This window comes from Panthera tigris, chromosome B2 (assembly GCF_018350195.1).
Source record: "Panthera tigris isolate Pti1 chromosome B2, P.tigris_Pti1_mat1.1, whole genome shotgun sequence".
Taxonomy (NCBI): Eukaryota; Metazoa; Chordata; class Mammalia; order Carnivora; family Felidae; genus Panthera; species Panthera tigris.
Genome location: NC_056664.1, coordinates 30,219,423 through 30,237,404, shown reverse-complemented (window position 1 = coordinate 30,237,404; position 17,982 = coordinate 30,219,423). Strand labels below are relative to the sequence as shown.

General features: G+C 45.5%; 2 protein-coding genes across 6 annotated transcripts in view; one reads left to right on the top strand and one right to left on the bottom strand.

Moving 5' to 3' along the window:
• Positions 1 to 630: 630 nt before the first annotated feature.
• The window catches only part of LOC107181244 (spliceosome RNA helicase DDX39B-like), a 62,109-nt gene continuing 44,757 nt past the window's right edge, over positions 631 to 17,982 (bottom strand). The window contains exons 1-5 of one of the 5 annotated variants that reach the window (XR_001512054.2): positions 3,997 to 4,216; positions 1,677 to 1,784; positions 1,433 to 1,561; positions 1,146 to 1,291; positions 631 to 804 (exon numbers count right to left, since the gene is read on the bottom strand). The gene's annotated coding sequence lies outside the window, so the exon portion shown is untranslated. Of the gene's footprint in view, positions 805 to 1,145; positions 1,292 to 1,432; positions 1,562 to 1,676; positions 1,785 to 3,996 lie in introns of those variants that run through there. The other 4 variants (XR_006217549.1, XR_006217548.1, XR_006217550.1 and 1 more) reach the window with 4 other exon arrangements.
• LOC122238582 (DLA class I histocompatibility antigen, A9/A9 alpha chain-like) lies at positions 4,283 to 7,661 on the top strand. The gene is made up of 8 exons (XM_042985931.1): positions 4,283 to 4,422; positions 4,709 to 4,978; positions 5,161 to 5,436; positions 6,018 to 6,293; positions 6,408 to 6,515; positions 6,948 to 6,980; positions 7,116 to 7,163; positions 7,293 to 7,661. Exons 1-8 carry the CDS (start codon positions 4,350 to 4,352, stop codon positions 7,295 to 7,297), a joined length of 1,089 nt encoding a protein of 362 aa, XP_042841865.1. The 5' UTR covers positions 4,283 to 4,349; the 3' UTR covers positions 7,298 to 7,661.

The window sequence follows — 17,982 nt, the reverse complement described above, 5'->3', positions numbered from 1 at the left end:
GAGATCTTGCCACTTGTGACAACATGGATGGACAAACAGGGCAGTGTGTCTGCTACGTGAAAGAAATCAGACTGAGAAAGACAAATACCACATGATCTCACTCCTATGTGGAACTTACAAAACAAGACAAATGAATAAATAGACAAGCAAACAGCAGAATCAGACCTATAAATACAGAGAACTCGCGGATGACTTCCAGAGGGAAGGAGGTTGGGAGGATGGGCACAGTGGGTGAGGGGAGTGGGAGACACAGGCTCCAGGTATGGAAGGAACAGGTCATAGGAACAAAAGGCACAGCACAGGGAATATCATCAGTGATACTGCAACATCACTGTCTGGTGACAGGTGGCAGCTACACTCTGGTGAGCACAGCATGGTGTAGACAGAGGGTGAAGTCCCTGGGTGGCAGTGGGTTCTCCGCTCATGGTCCCAGGGTCATGGGATCCAGCCCCACAGGAATCAGCCTGCTTGAGATTCTCTTATTCCCCCCCCCTCCCTCCCTCTTTGCCTCTCTTCCCTGCTCTGGCTGTCTCTCTCTCAAAAACAGAGAATGTATTCAGAATTTGAGTCACTGTGTTGTGCACCTGCAACTAATGTAATCGTGTCTTTCAACTATATTCACAGTTAAAATATTTTTAAAAAGAAATTAATTAGGAAGTATAAACTGTAGGGGTGGCTGGGTAGGTAAGTTGGTTGGGCATCTGACTCTTGATTTCAGCTCAAGTCATGTATGATCTCCTGGTTCCTGGGTGTGAGACCTGCATCAGGCTCTGTGAATGGGTGCGTCCTCTCCCATGACTGCAACTGCAGAGAAAACATGCACAGTTACAATAAGGCATGGGAAGGCTAAGTGAGACTGGCAGAAACACAGACCCCTATACACGCAGGTGTTCGTGTGGGGTGTGGGGTCAGAGGAGACACTGGGATGCAAAAACAACTAACTGGATGAGAGAGGAAAGGGACTGGACATAGAAATGAACAAAACATCCCAACATGGCATCAAGGTTGGGGGACATAAACTTGTCAGGCACCCATTAGGCATCAGGCACCATTCTCTGCACGACATGGTTCAAGACAAAGTCTCTAAGGAACAAGGGGACTGTGAAGGGTTGGAGGAACCAATTTCATACTCAATCAATACTCACTGGAGGAGGAAATGTCCATCTCATCAGGCAGTTCAGTACCATCGACCTCAGTTTGACCCTGCACGTCACTGAGAATCTTGGCATTGTTTTCACTTGACATAAATGTGATGGACAATCCCCTCGGGCAACTGGCCTGCACAGGCCTCCTGGAAGGGGACAGAGGGTAGCACTGGAAGACCCCAAAGTAGGAAGACACCCAAAAGGAGGGACGAGGGTGTAATGTACGAAGACATAGGAAATCAGGGGCTGGGAGTTGCACTGGGATGTCTGTGTGGTGTGCAGCTTACCTGATGCAGGTAGGTGTGGGAATCGCCAGGCCGGTGGTAGCTGATGGCAGAGTTCACCTGCTTAATGTCCATGCCTTGGCCACATAGGTTGCTGGCCACAAGAATTCGTTATTGAAGACCTTTAAACTACTGATACCAAGAAAGCCTTTGTCAGAAAGACAATCATAAAAATGTTCACAGTCCTTTATCTCAGGGGTCTCATTTCCTTCCAAGGACACAAGACATCTTTCCATCTCTCACTCACCTCTCCTCTCGGGGCCGCCTACAGTGGTGGCAATGGCTGGCAAGTTCTCCTCCACTAGGAGCTGGGCCAGGGCAATGCAACGCTGCACAGACTTCACAAAGATCTTGCCTGTGTGTGGAGAGTAGGGGGATGTGGGCCCATGGGTGTGTGTATGGGGGGAGAATGACAATGTGCCAGAGTGGGAGATTTCTGGAAGTACACCCTCCACATGAAACCACTAAGTCCCTCTTATTCCCCACTACATGATTCCTTTATTCCTCTAAGGATAATTACTCTTCCTTTCTCTCCTTTGCTTCAGATTTTCCTCAGCAAATCAGTCTCTGAGGAGATACAGAGAACAGTAACCAAACCTGGCAGACATGTTAGGAGACAGGAATGAGATACTCCATGACAAAGGGATAAGTATTGGAACTAGGGTCTGGAACGACCATGAACAATATTCCTGCTTATGAAATATTAAACCTAAGACCTACCCTAATTGTGGGAGTAGTTTTAGTGTGAAAAAGTTGCACAATCCATAATCTGAAAAAAAGCTTCTCCTCAGGGTGTGATACAAGAAGAAATAAACATATTTAAGAACCCTAACAGGGCCAATGTATGTGGGAATATTTAAGGATTTAAAAGTCCTCCAGATTTTCTTGAAAGTTTATTTACTTATTTTAAGACAGAGAGAGACAGAGTGAGTATGAGCAGGGGAGGGGCAGAGACAGAGACAGAGAGGTCAAGAGAGAGAATCCCAAGCAGGGTCCCCACTGTTAGCACAGAGCCTGACACAGGGCTCCATCTCACAAACCATGAGATCAGGAGTCTGACCCTTAACCGACTGAGCCGCCCAGGCTCCCCAAAACACCAAGTCTTTAATTATTATTGATGGGTTGTACGTATTTTAAAATATGCAATTGACGACAGAAGAAACAGCAGCCCCCACGTTGGGAACTGGTCTGACACTGACAGCTGGGCCTCAGTGTGGACAGAAGCTGACTGATGCCACCACTGGGCCATATTATTCCTGTGGGACAGGAGCCAGTCATCTCACCGAACATCGACAGCACACAAGGACACTCTGAAACCATGACAAAACTTTGTCCAATTACAGACAAAAACAAGGCACCGTATGATCCACCAAATACCAAACATCTCCCCGTGCTGGTTACTGAACAATCGCTGCTTTTACCATTACTTTGTTTATCTCAAGTTTTTATTTAAATTCCAGTTAGTTAACATACAGTTTAATATTAGTTCAAGAAGAATTGAGTGATTCATCACTTACAAACAACACCAAGTGCTCATCACAACAAGTGTCCTCCTTAGAACCCATCACCCATGAAGCCCATCCCATAAACCTGTGACCCACCCAGAAGCTTGACAGTTTCTCAGTACTAACCACCTTTTCTGTTGGGATGTGTGGTAATATTAAAACAAATGGCTTTCTTTAAAAAATTTTTTTAACGTTTATTTATTTTTGAGAGAAAGAGAGACAGTGCAAGCAGGGGTAGGACAGAGAGACAGGGAGACACAGAATCCTAGTCAGGCTCCAGATTCTGAGCTGTTAGCACGGAGCCCCACGCGGGGCTTGAACTCATGGACCCTGAGATCATGACCTGAGCCCAAGCCGGATGCTTAACCAAGTGAGCCACCCAGGTGCCCCAAAACAAATGACTTTTTGATAATTCGATTCCACTCTAATCAATGCTGGAACACCTACATTACTTAGTGAAACAACACACAACACGTTACTTAAAAACATTCATGCATTAGTACAGATCCATTCCATGTGCAGATGGGCCTATGGATTTAATGTAACAGTAAAACACAGTTAATGATACTGTTTCAAGCCCAGTTTGCAAAGAACCTCAGAGAAATTACACATTGTGTAGTTTTAATATAGTATCAAAGATGAATATCCATAATTATCTGAAACGGTTATAATACGTACTATTCTCCTACATTTGGTCAAGGACATACATTTTTTCATATACTTCAGCCAAAACAACACAATAGATGCAGAGGCAAATCTGAACATCCAGTGGTCTTCCAACGAGACAGACAAGAAAGAGACTTGCAAAAATGTACAATGGAACAAAACCACTATTCTCACTGCCCCTTTTATTTGGGAACATTGGTACTTTCCATACAAACAATATTTATGTTTTCATATGATTGAAAATGAATTAATAAGTATTTGAACCTGTTTTATTCCTACTGCGGTAAATAAAGATCGATATAATCCACAGACACACAATTATCCCTGGGATCCTCACTAATTTGTAAGACTGTAGAGATATCCTGAGAACAAAATGCTGGAGAATCAGTGACTCACACAGCTCCCGGTCCACGGCTCAGGGACACAGTGGGACTAAGAGCGCTCTGTGCAGTAGGTGAGGCGTCCAGGCCAAGTCCCAGGTCCCCAGGCCCGCCTCTCAGGGACTCTGGCCCCAGGGCGGCGTCGGGGGCAGGCAAGCCCAGTGTTGGGGAGTCCCCATCTGCCCTGGTTTCACTTCTCCCTGTCACAACCTGTGTCAGGTCATTCTGCCTGGATACTGATGACGCGGCCTCGGTTCACACTCCTATTAGTGTCCGGTTTCCGGAGAAGCCAATGAGCGGCACCGCGGTTCCGGGGTATCAAGTTTCCGCACCCGCCTCCTGAGACACATTTGTCCCCAGACCCCGAGGATGCGGTTCGTGATGTCCGAAACTGTGCTCCTGCTGCTGTTGGGGGCCCTGGCCGTGACCCAGACCTGGGCGGGTGAGTGCGGGGTCGGGAGGAAAGGGACTCTGCGGGGCAGGAGGGAGAGGATCGCCCGGCGGGGACGTGGAACCTCCGGGGAGGCGACTGTCCTCCGCCCCGACCCCAGACCCCCACCCGCCTCCGAGCCCGCCCTGCCCTGCCCTCCCCCGACCCTCCCGGACTCAGCCCTGCTCTCCCCAACTCGGGTCCCCCTCCCCCTGCCCTCCCGTCCCCCTCCCCCTGGGACCCGGGCCCCGCGCGGGGAGGAGGGTCGGGCGGGGTCTCAGCCCCTCCGCGCCCGCAGGCTCCCACTCCCTGAGGTATTTCTACACCGCGGTGTCCCGGCCCGGCCTCGGGGAGCCCCGCTTCATCGCCGTGGGCTACGTGGACGACACGCAGTTCGTGCGGTTCGACAGCGACGCCCCGAATCCGAGGATGGAGCCGCGGGTGCCGTGGATGGAGCAGGAGGGGCCGGAGTATTGGGACCGGAACACGCGGAACGAGAAGAACAACGCACAGATTTCCCGAGTGGACCTGAACACGATGCTCCGCTACTACAACCAGAACGAGTCCGGTGAGCGACGCGGGCCCGGGTCCAGGTCACGACGGGCCGGGGTCGCCCCGATTCTCCGGGTCAGAGTGCAAACCCGAGGCCTCGTGACCCCCGTCCCAAGACCCTGGAAGAGCCCGAGGGAGCTTTTAGGCGGGTTTACTTTCGGTTTCACCTTAATCGCTGCTGCTCTGGGGCGGGGACAGGGTCGCACAACATCCAGAGAATGTATGGCTGTGACGTCGGACCGGACGGCCGCCTCCTCCGCGGGTACAGGCAGGAGTCCTATGACGGCAAGGATTACATCTCCCTGAACGAGGACCTGCGCTCCTGGACCGCGGCGGACACAGCGGCGCAGATCACCCGCCGCAAGTGGGAGGAGGCCGGTGAGGCGGAGCGCTTGAGGAACTACCTGGAGGGCACGTGCGTGGAGTGGCTCGCCAAATACCTGGACATGGGGAAGGAGACGCTGCTGCGCGCAGGTACCGGGACCACCGGGCCTCCTCGATCTCCCCTCCACTGGGCATGGCTTCCCGTCAGAACAGCGCCCCTCCCCGAGTGGGAAGAGGGAGATCCGCCTCGAAGTTCATATTCCTACTAGAGACTGACTCACCTTGAGGGTGCTTTTCTCTAAAAGAGAGACAGGAATCCAGTCTGTCCCTGGGATGCAGGTTGAGATCATCCCAGAAATAACCCATCAGCAGTTCCCTCGGACCCTGGCAGCCACCTTGTGAACCCTGACCTTCCCTCTCAAGGCCTTGTCTACATCTGAGAACATGTTTGGAGATCTGACTCCGGGTTTTCTGAGTCACTCATCCTCCACCACAGTCAGGACCACAGTGTGTTCCCCCTTTAGACCAGCAGCTCCCTACCCGGGCTTCTCTCCCTGATTCCAGAACTTAACAAGAATCAGGAGATCCCAAAGGCTAGACTGCTGTCTGGGTTTTGTGCTTCTTCCATCCAGACCAGTTGTCCTGTCCACCTCAGGATGGTCACGTGGATGCAGTTTCAGTGGCCCATAAAGCTAAACCACAGTGTGGATTCTCTGTTTCTTCTTCCTCAGAGTCTCCCAACACACGGGTGACCCGCCACCCCATCTCTGACCGTGAGGTGACCCTGAGGTGCTGGGCCCTGGGCTTCTACCCTGCGGAGATCACCCTGACCTGGCAGCGTGATGGGCAGGACCACACCCAGGACGCAGAGCTTGTGGAGACCAGGCCTGCGGGAGATGGAACCTTCCAGAAGTGGGCAGCTGTGGTGGTGCCTTCTGGAGAGGAGCAGAGATACACGTGCCATGTGCAGCATGAGGGGCTGCCCCAGCCCATCACCCTGAGATGGGGTAAGGAGGGTTTGGGGTAGAGCCCCATGTCAGGGAAAGCAGGGCCCTTCTGGAAATTTCAGAGTCAGAACTGAAGCCGGGGGTCTGGGCCCCTCACCTTCCTTCCCTTTCCAGAGCCATCCTCTCTGCCCTCCATCACCATCCTGGGCATCATTGCTGGTGTGGTTGTCCTTGTGGTCACTGTGGTGGTTGGAGCTGTGATCTGGAGGAAGAAGTTCTCAGGTAGGAACGGAGTGGGGGGATCTGAGTTCTCTTGTCCCGCTGGGGGGTTTCCTAGGTAGCACATTGTCCTGCCTGGTTCCTGGGAATTTCCATCCACACACATGGACCTGCCCACTCTGGAGCCGTTACTAACATTCACTCTGTAGCAAAGCACATGTGAAAATGAAGAACAGATTTTCACTTGGTAATTCTGGTCACGGGGACCTGATTCCCAGCACTGACAGGACAGAGAGGAAGGTCCCTGCTGAGGCCAGACCTCCAGCAAGTCAGGGGGTCCTGTGACCCCACACCTCTTTCTTCATGTGTCCCAATCCTGTCCTGGGTGTTCAGTCAGAACTCTGGAAATGTCATTGTGGACCAGGACTAGGAGGTTACTCTAGGATCACATGGCCCACCTGTCCCAGGTCTCTAACATGCTATTTTCTTCCACAGGAGGAAAGGGACCAAGCTATTCTCACGCTGCACGTAAGTGTGGAGGGGGTGATCCCTGAAACCTGGGATAGTGTAGACAGGATCCCATGGGTCACCCCCCTTCCCCCTTGGCTGCTCCTTTAGTCTCAACTCCTATGGCTCTGATCATGTCCTGTTTGTTCTACCCAGGCGACGACAGTACCCAGGGCTCTGATTCATCTCTAATGGCTCCTAAAGGTAAGACTCTGGAGGGTGAAGTGGGGAGGAGTGGGGGCACTAGGGACACTTTGAGCATGCGTGGGGCTGTTGAGTGTGTGGCACTTATGTGACTGACCTAAATGTGTTCATGATGATTTTTTTTCACAGTGTGAGACCCGCTGCCTGTGGAGAACTGGGATCTGTTCACACTCCCACTTGGTGACATCAAGATCCCCTGACTTTCTGAGGATGGTGTCAGAATGTGTCTGTGTTCCTATTAGCATATTGTGAGGACGCAGGAGACTGGCCCCCATGCCCACCATGACCCCTCCCGTACTGATTCGTGTTCCGTCTCCATCCCTGTCTTTAGTTCATGTTGGGCTGAGTACTGACGCCTTACTTCCCTACTGAAAATGAGAATCCAGATAGGAATTTGTGTTTTGTAATTCTTGGTATGTGGGCATGATGAGGTAATAAAAGAGAGGATTTGTATGGTTGGAACAGAAAACAAATGAAAGCCCTGAGAACCTCCCAGAACCCGCCGTTTCCTGTGCCGTGTCTGTTGCAGGTGGGGACAGGAGAGGGCTGGAGGAGCCGAGCGTGGACGGGGCCTGGGTCCAGTCGGTGCTCAGTGCGTCCTTGGTGTGTCGTGCTCCCTCCTCAGCTGGGTCATTGTCTCTGCTCCTTGTCCTTGTCCCTTCTGTGGAACCTTGTCTCACCAGGACCTGAGATCATAGGGGCTTGGACATCACCTGTCACCAGGACCTTGTGCAACAAGAGCTTCCTGTGACTGGGTCAGCCCAGGCTCCATCCTGGGTCATGACCTCAGCCCCATCTTTTGGGTGTATTTTCTTCTTTGTTTCTGTGGAGCATCAGGCCTGTTCTTGCTTGTGTCGGAGTTCCTGTCTCCTTCTCCCCAGATGACCCTGGTGGTTACAGCACCAGGAGTCCTTTGGACTGTCGTTCCCACCGGCCTAGATGGGCCCTGCACACAGGAGTCTCTGTGGTTTGGAGACATGAATTTTCAGATTCATCCATCTCCTCCCTCTAGAGTTGTCTTCTGGATATTCTTTACATCCTGAGGTAGACAGAGAGGAATCTGGGAGTTTCTCATCCTTGTTCAACTTCAGTTAGTTTCTACCTTCCCTGCCTCTCTTCCCCCTCTTCTTGCCCTTAGTTCTGGTAATGCTGGTTCTGGCTCCCATCCACGTTCATGGATTTATAAATCAGGGTCTAATGCAGATTTCTATTTGGTTGGAGAAAGAGTCCCATAGAGCCTGAGTACAGTGATTCTGAAGACAGGACTATAACTGTGTGCTGTGCTGTGCTGTGCAGGGAAAACACTGTGGGAGGGGGGAGCTGAGCAGAGAGGGTGGAGGGGGGAGCAGCCCTGGGGGAAAGTAGAGGCGGCACTGATGGTGAGGTGGGGGCACTTTGTGTGGGAGCTGCCACGGACCGGCTGTGCCTGAGGCTCATCCAGAAGACAGAGGTCCTCTCCGCTGACCACCTGTTCCACTGACAATGTCGTGTGCCACGTGCAGGACCCGCTATTTTTCTTATCTGGCACACCTCAGTAAGTAAGAAGAGGCAAATGTGCTGGTCTTGTGGAGAATATGTCCTAGGGGCGAGGGACAGACTCTACTTGGCCTTGGAGCAATGTGGGGACTGAGGGCATTGACCCCATTGAGCAGTCAGAAATCCAAGTATAACTTTTGACTCCCCCCGAAACTTAAATACTGCCACTAATAATGTACTGTTCATAAGAAGCCTTACTGAAAACAGGAACAGTCGTTCAACACATGTTTTGTACATTACATAGATAGGTACATGTATTCTTACAATAAATTAAGCTGGGGAAAATAGCAAGAAACCCTAAGAGAAACTGCATTGACAGCACTTATTGTAGAAAAGACCACATATCGGTGGATGTGCACAGTTCAAACCAGTGTTAATTCAGAGTCAACCGTATACTGTATAAATGTGGTAAATAAGGGAAGTGTTTAAATGGAAATTGGTAGGTGCTTTGAGGAAGGTGACCCAGAGAATTACCTGTGTGGGGACACTCAAGGTGGCTACTTTACTACGGTGGTAAGTGTGAGCCTCCCTGGGAAGCTGACCTCAGGAGAGATGTGCAGGACACAAGGAACTGTTGAAGAGCATGTCTCAGGGAGTTCTTTCCACGCAGGGGAACCTCCAGGCACATGCACTAGGGCAGGAGCATGTCCTTGTTCGAGGAAGGGTGAGAGGCCACTGTGGCTGGTGCAGAGAGCATGTCTCAGGTGCTCAAATGCGCTCAGATGTCTAGGTTAGGATTTGAAGGCTTTTGAGTTTTCTCTGAGTGACATGTGGAGTCACCGGATGGTTTAGATCAGATGGTTCACGTCGTACTACTTGTCTTAGCAGCATCTGTTTGCTGCTGTGCAGAATCGAGAGGTGAAGGGCGGGACACCAGTAGGGAAAGTGTAGGAAGCCAGTGCCGTTTCAGGAGGGGGGATGTTGGATTTATTTTGGGGTTTGAAGAGAGACAATAAGAGGGAGTGACTGTACTCTGGTTAGTGTCTGCGTGTGTGTGTGTGTGTGTGAGTGTATGTTCTGGGATACATTTAAAGATGAACTTAGCAGCATGTCCTAATGTATTATTTCTGTGTTGTGAGAATGAGGAATCAAGGACAGCATCCAATACTTCAGACTGCAAGAAGAAAGGGGGGTTGTCTTCCAATGAAACAGGGAAGATTTTGGAAGTAGGACATTTGGGGAAGCAGCATCACAGGCATCCCATTAGGAGTGTGGAAACTGAGATGATTAGAAATACAAGTGAGGTTGGCTGTTGGATACAGATCACAGGGTAGGAGAAATATCTAGGTTGGAAAAATAGATATGGATGTTGACATCATATAAATGATGTTTAGAGCCTTTAGCATAGATGAGGTCACCAAGGGGATGATGGCCATAGAAGAGAAAGGAACAGGACCAAACCATGGACTCACCAGCACTAAGCAAGCTGATCAGAGCACACCCAGAGCACACTGCACAGTTCTGGTTCTGCGCCTAGAAGGCACACACTCCAGGGAGACCCAGCCTTCAGTGTGCACAGGAATTTCCTGAACTTAGGAAGAGGTAGACATTCTGCAATAGAGTATGAGATTCTGGGTTTATAACAAGTTTGGTGCTGCTTCTGGTCTTCAGATCACACACTGAGCACCAAGCACATAAAGCACGATTCCCACATGGCTGTGCCTCACCCTCTTCTGTGGGGCTTATTAAGTAGTGATTCCTGGGTCCACGCCCAACACTCTAACATGGTCGGTGGGGAGAGGACTGAGCATTTTGTAACAAACCCACAAGCAACCCCGGGGTTCCACCAGATAGAGATGCAGTGAAGTCATTGATGAGAGCCCTCATTGTGGGAAGGGGTCTTACATCCACATTTAAATGTTGTTTTTTCTAGCAAGAAAAATGCAAGACCTGCTGGGAGATACATATTTTCTCTCCCAGGGTGCAGAGCCGGGAGGCAGATTGAGGAAGTGGTTATCAGCTCAACATAAAATCTCTGAGATAACAAGAGTGTAGATTTTAAATGTTTGCACCACACAAAAGGAAATGGTAACTATGTGACAAGGTGCAGGTCTAGGCCAATGCTCTGGTTGTAAGCATTTTGCAGCATAGAAATGTATCAAGTCAAGAAACTGTAGCCTTAAACTGACATAATGGTGTTTGTCAGTTATATCTCAGTAAAACTGGTGAAAAGTAATGTGAAATCATGCTCTCTAACGCTATTCCCTACATCGACTTCTGCCTCTTTATGATACATGTGCACAGTTACAGACTGGGATGAGAGAAAGAGAATGTGGGGCCTTGTTCTATTTCAAGGAATGTCACAAAGCAGGCGTGAGGCTACACAGATGGGAACAGAATCCACAATGGACCCTAGGGGGAGGCTCACATATAGCCAGGGCCCTGCTCCTGGGTATAGATGTCACCCTCACGACAGAGTCCCCTGACATAGGACACTGGATCCGGAGGCTAGGACTGCTGTTGCTGCTGCCCCTTGCAACTGCATGACACCACTGTCATTCAAACACCTGTGTCAAATGCCATGTAGTGCGGTCCCAGCCTATCTGTCCCATGTCCTGAGAGAGATTCTGGCAGGTGGTCACGTGACTGTGAAGTTTCATGCCACGTCCAATGCAAGAGTGTTTGGCAAAGTGGGTTCTCCTCTCCATGGTCTCTGCCCTCCGTCAACATTTTTAAATGTGGAAATTTTTCATGTGGGAAGAGGATACTAGTTCTGGGCATGGAAACCGGGGGCCAGGAATGGAAAAAGAATGAGAAATTGCAACATTTGGAGCAGTGATTTGAGACTACAACTTGATATGATACATTGTAGGCACTCAGGTCAGATTGGAGGAAGGAGTGACTAAATATGGTGTCTTTCAACTTTTTCCCTTGATAGTTGTTATGGGGTCCAGCTTTTGTCTACTCCAGTTGTACTGACAAGTAAGTGGAGTAGCACTTTCGGATGATGAAGTGATTGTTCAAAATGTCTTCTCCAGCCTTTGTCTCTTTCTAGGATTAAGTAACCCAGATCTGTAACACTTCAGATGATCCTTATACATACACTGACACTTCATATTTCTTTGTCCGTGCAGAGTATCCAAAATTTACCAGATTTTATGTGACCCTCACAAAAGTCTGCAAAATCTTTCCAGGTTAAACACTGTGCTCCTCCACGTCTGGTCCACGAACAGCTAGTAATCAAACTGTTTTTAGCAGATCCAATGACTTGATATACAGGCTTATTATTGTGTTGATTACCAGTCTGAGACAGGATAAGGTTTCACTTTCATTTCTGTCTCTATCTGTTTGTGGGCTGATGCACATTCACAGACCAGTGCTGGCTCACACAAGACACAGATCACCATTGGCTTAGGTAGACTTGTATTCTACCACCTCGTCTGGTGCTGGATAAATCTCAGAAATGAAACAATTGTGAATGGGGATCCTCTTCCAATAACACAGTAGACTAAGTTTTAAGGCTGCTTCTTCCTATAAAAACAACTAATCATGATTTATACATATATGTATAAAATAATATGTATAAAATATATATTGTATATATTTCACCCACAAGAAAAATCAGGAGAATAATAATCATTTAGGCCAAAATATAATAATGGGCAAAAAGCTAGGGATGATCGTTGCTCTGATACTCAAGGTGTATTTCAAATCTAGAAAATCTTAGCTTGACTTCTCAGGCTCAGGAACTTACTAGACAGGAAATAATGCCCAGAGCTTATTCTATTTCATGAGAAACATCTCTCCCTGAAAATATGGGAGTTAAGATTCATAGATTCATATCCTCAGGAAAGGGTGACATGAATCACATCAACTCTATCTTCAAGAACAAGAAGAAATTATTCTAAGGAGGTTTGCTTGGAGCTAACGCAAAGTGAGCAAAACAGCTACTTCAAAGAATTTGCAATGACAGACTAACCCTTCTGTGATTTGTAATCCAAATTTGCTTTGCTATTTTGGGTCAAAGTACCTTCAAGTCACTAGTTTAGTTTATTATTGTCCTGGATTGATATTGACTCAAATTTATAAGAAAGAAACAAATTTCTCTAGAGAAATCTACATTTAAGCTATGTGTCAAAAAATTTGCAGAAAGAATTGCACAAAGAAAAAGAGAAACTCGCAGCATGAAATGTAAAGTCCAAACGGGAGAAAGACTGTGATTGAGTAGCTTTAGAAAGAATAGGTAGTAAAAAGAAGGTCATAAAACTTCAATATCGCACTCATAGGACATAAAATATAACATGACCAGGATATGATATAAATATATAAATATATGTTATTTGAATAAATATTAGTATATGACATAAAGAAAAAATGCTAGTAAAGACAAACAGCAACATTTTATAATGATAAAAGTATCAAACTATCAGAAGGATGAAACAATTCTGCATATATAGTCACCTAATAACTCAGTGCCAAATACCTGAAAACAAAGCAGACAGAAATTGAGAAACAGACAATACAACAGTAAGAGTCAGAAACTGCAATATATCACTTTCCACAATGGATAGAACATCTATGCAGAGATCAATAAACATAAAGAAGATTTGAGCCGTACTGCAAACCAATAGTACAAATCTGACATTTATTGAACATTCCAGTCATCCACAGAACACACATTCTTTCAAATGCACTTGGAGATTTCTTGAAGATAAATCATATATATTCCATTATACGTGTGTGTGTCTGCATGTTAATGTGTGTGTGTGCGCGCGCGCGCACGTGCGTGTATACCACCTCTTGTTTATCCATTCATCACTAGATGGACATTTGGGCTCTCTTCATCGTTTAGCTCTTGTTGATAATGCTGCTATAAACGTTGGGGTGCATGTACCCCTACAAATATGTATTTTTGTACCCTTTGCGTAAATACCTGGTATTGCCATTGCTGGATCATAGGGTATTTCTATTATTCGTTTTCTGAGGAACCTCCACACTGTTCTCCAGAGTGGCTACACCAGTTTACATTCCCACCAACACTGCAAGAGGGTTCCCGTTTCTCCACATACTTGACAACATCTGTTATGTCCTGTGCTGTTCATTTTAGACATCCTGGCAGCAAAATGTGAGCATATTTTCTTCCATTTTTTTTAAACATTTGTGTTTATTTATTTATTTATTTTTAATATAATTTGTTGTCAAGTTGGCTAACATACAGTGTATACCGTGTGCTCTTGGTTTTGGGGGTAGATTCCCACGGTTCATCACTTACATACATCACCCACTGCTCATCCCAACAAGTCCCCTCCTCAAAGCCCATCACCATTTCCCCCTCTCCCCTACCCCCTATAAACCCGCAGTTTGTTCTCTGTATTTAAGAGTCACTTATGGTTTGCCTCCCTCCATCTCTGTGACTATATTTTCCCCTTCCCTTCCCCCATGGTCTTCTGTTAAGTTTCTGAAGTTCCACATATCAGTGAAAACATATATCTGTCTCTCTCTGACTGACTTATTTCACTTAGCATAATATCTTCCAGTTCCATCCACGTTGCTGCAGATGGCAGGATTTCATTCTTTCTCATGACATTAGCATATTTTCACATGTCTGTTAGCCATCTGGATGTCTTCTTTAGCTAAGTTCTTTATAGATTTGGGAAACTAATCCTTTATCAGATATGTCATTCGCAAATATCTTCTCCCATTCTGTAGATTGTCTTTTACTTTGGTTGGTTGTTTCCTTCCCTGTGCAGAAGGTTTTTATCTTGATAAACTCCCAATGGTTCATGTTTGCTTTTGTTTCCCTTGCCTCCAGCAATTTGTACAGTAAGAAGCTGTTATGGATTTTGATGGGTTCCTATCTCAAATTTAGGTCTTTCATCCATTTTGAATTTCCTGTTGTGTATGGTGTAAGAAAGTTGTCCCATTACTTTCTTCTTCCTGTTGCTGTTCAGTGTTCCCAACACCATTTGTTACAGAGACTATTTTCTTTCCATTGGATATTCATTGCTGCTTTGTCAAAAATTAGTTGACCATATAGTTGTGGGTCCATTTCTGAATTTTCTATTCTGTTCCATTGATACGTGTCTGCTTTTGTGCCATACTGACTTGATGACTACAGCTTTGTAATACAGCTTGAAATCTGGAATTGTGATGCCTTCAGTTTTTTTGTTTTTCAGAGTTTCTTTGGCTATTTGGGGTCTTCTGTGGCCCCATACAAATTTTAGGATTGTTTGTTTTAGCTCTGTGAAAAATGCTGGTGGTATTTTGATAGGGACTGTATTAAATTATAGATTGCTTTGGGTAGTATTGACATTTGAACAATATTTGTTCTTCCAATCCATGAGCATGGAATGCTTTCCCATTTCTTTGTATCCTCAATTTCTTTGTAGGTGTTCTATAGTTATCAATGAGAGTGCAGAACTTTTTCCTCTTTAGTTAGGTTTATTCCTAGGTATCTTATTGGTTTTGGTGCAATTCCAAACAGGGTTGATTCCTCGTTTCTTTTTTTGTTTCCTGCCTCGTTATTGGTGTATACAAATGCAACAGATTTCTCTACATTGATTTAACAATCTGTAACTTTTCTGAATTCATGTGTTAGTTCTAGCAATTTTTGGGTGGAATCTTTCAGGTTTCTACACAGAGTATTATGATTTCTGTGAAGAGTGAAAGTTTGAGTACTTCCTTGCCAGTTTGAATGCCTTTTCTTTCATTTTGTTATCTGATTGCTGAAGCTAAGACTTCCAGTAGTATGTTAAATAGTAATGGTGAGACTGGACATTCTTGTCTTGTTCCTGACCATAGGGGAAAGTTTCTCAGTTTTTCTCCATTGAGGATGATTTTATCTATGGGTTTTTCATAAATGCCCTTTATGATGTTGAGGCATATTCCATCTATCCCTATTTGTAGAAGGTATTTATCAAGCTTGGATGCTGTATTTTGTCAAATGCTTTTTCTGCATGTATTGACAGGGTCATATGGTCCTTGTTTTTCTTTTATTAATGTGGGGTATCATGTTGATTGATTTGCAACATTGAACCAAACCCACAGCCCAGGAATAATCCCACTTGATCATGGTAATACTTCTTTTAATGTATTGTTGAATTCATTTTCCTAGTATTTTGTTGAGCATTTTTGCATCCTTGTTCATCAGGGGTTTTCACCTGTAATTCTCCTTTTTGATGGGGTCTTTCTCTGGTTTTGGAATCAAGGTAATGCTGGCTTTGTAGAATCAGTTTGGACATTTTCCTTCCATTCCTATTTATTGGAACAGTTTGAGAAGAATAGGAACACTTTGAGAAGAATTCTTTAAATATCTGGCAGAATTCCCCTGGGAAGCCATCAGGCCCAGGACATTTGTTTGTTGGGAGTTTTTTGAATACATTTCAATCTCTTTGCTTGTTATATATCTGTTCAAATTTTCTATTTCTTCCTGTTTCAGTTTTTTTAGTTTGTAAGTTTCTAGTAATTTTCCATTTCTCCCAGATTCCCCAGTTTTCTGGAATATAATTTTCATAGTATTCTTTCATAATTGTTTGTATTTCTGTGGTGTTGGTTGTGATCTCTCCTCTTTCATTTATAATTTTATCTTTTGGGGGTCCTTTCTCTTTTCTTTTTGACATGTGAGGCCAGAGGGTTATCAGTTTTATTCTTTCAAAAAACCAGACTTAGTTTTGTTGATCTGTTCTACTAGGGTTTTGTTTGTTTGTTTGTTTCTATATGGTTTCTTTTTGCTCTAATCTTTATTATTTCCCTTCTCTGCTGGCTTTAGGCTGTATTTGCTGTTCCTTTTCTAGCTCCTTTAGGTGTAAGATTATGTTGTGTATTTGAGACCTTTCTTGCTTCTTGAGATAGGCCTCTATCGCAATATACTTTCCTATTAGGACTGCCTTTGCTTCATCCCACAGGTTTTGAACCGTCGTGTTTTCATTTTCATTTGCATCTGGGTAATTTATAATTTCCCGGTTAACCCTCTCATTCTTTTGTAGGATGTTCTTTAACCTCTGTGTATTTGATGGCTTTCCAAATTTTTTCTTGTGGTTAACTTCAAATCTCATGGTGTTGTGGTCTAAAAATGTGCATGGTATGACATCAATCTGTTTGTTCTTGTTGAGGGTTGATTTGTGACCCCATGTGTGATCTCTTCTGGAGAATGTCCCATGTGCTCTCAAAAAGAATGTGTATTCTTCTGCTTTAGGAAGAAATGTTCCGAATATATATTTTAGGTCCATCCAGTTCAGTGTGTCATTTAAAGCTATTGTTTCCTTGTTGGTTTTCTGCTTAGATGGTCAGTCCAATGATGTAAATGGGGTGTTAAAGTCCTCTACTATGATTGTATTATTATCAATGACTTCCTTTATATTTGTGATTAGTTGATTTATATATTTGTGTTCTGTCAATTTGGGGGCATAAATGTTTACAATTGTTTTATATTCTTTCTGGATTGACCCCTTAATGATGATGTAATGTCCTTCTTCATCTCTTGGTACAGTCTTTGGTTTAAAATATAGTTCATCTGATATAAGTATGGCTATTCTGGCTTTCTTTTGACGTCCATTAGCATGGTAGTCGGTCCTCCAACCGTCACTTTCAATCTGCAGGTGTCATTACGTCTAAAATGAACACTTTGTAGGAAGCATATAGATGGATCTTGTTGTTTTGTCCATTCTGATACCATAAATCTTTTGATTAGAGCATTTAGTACATTTACAGTCAGAATAATTATTGAAATATATGGCTTTAGTGCCCTATGTTACCTGTAGAGTTGGTGTTCTGGTGATGTTCTCTGGTCCTTTCTAGTTTTTTGTGCTTTTGTTCCTTTTTTTTTCCACTCAAAGACTCCCTCTTACAATTTCTTTCAAGGGGAGCCATGGTGGCTAAGTTGGGTAAGCATGTGATTTCAGCTCAGGTCATGATCTTACAGTTTGAGTTTGAGTCCTGCATAGGGTGAGCTGGGGCCTTGGTTCAGCTGAGCCTGGCCTCTCTCTCTCTCTCTCTCTCTGTCTGTCTCTCTGTGCCTCATGGGATTCTCTCTCTCTCTCTCTCTCTCTCTTGCTCCCTTGCACCCTCTCTCTCTCAAAAAAATATTTTTTCCTTCAGGACTGGTCTTAAACTCCTTTAGTTTTTGTTTGTCTTGGAAACTATTTCTCTCTCCTTCTGTTCTGAATGACAACCTTGCCGGGTAAAGAATTCTTGGCTGCATATTTTTCCCATTCATCACATTGTATGTGTCCTGCCACTCCTTTGTGGCCTGCCAAGTTTCTGTGGACAGGGCTGCTGAGAACCTGTTCTGTCTTCCCTTGTATGATAAGGACTTTTTTTCCCCTTGCTGCTTTCAGGATTCTTT

What these genes read in the sequence shown, in the direction of transcription:
- LOC122238582 (XM_042985931.1), top strand. Translation starts at nt 4,350, where the DNA reads ATGCGGTTCGTGATGTCCGAAACTGTGCTCCTGCTGCTGTTGGGGGCC. An exon ending in CGTGACCCAGACCTGGGCGG is followed by an intron (nt 4,423 to 4,708) that starts GTGAGTGCGGGG and finishes CCGCGCCCGCAG; the next exon opens with GCTCCCACTCCCTGAGGTAT. An exon ending in GGAGACGCTGCTGCGCGCAG is followed by an intron (nt 5,437 to 6,017) that starts GTACCGGGACCA and finishes CTTCTTCCTCAG; the next exon opens with AGTCTCCCAACACACGGGTG.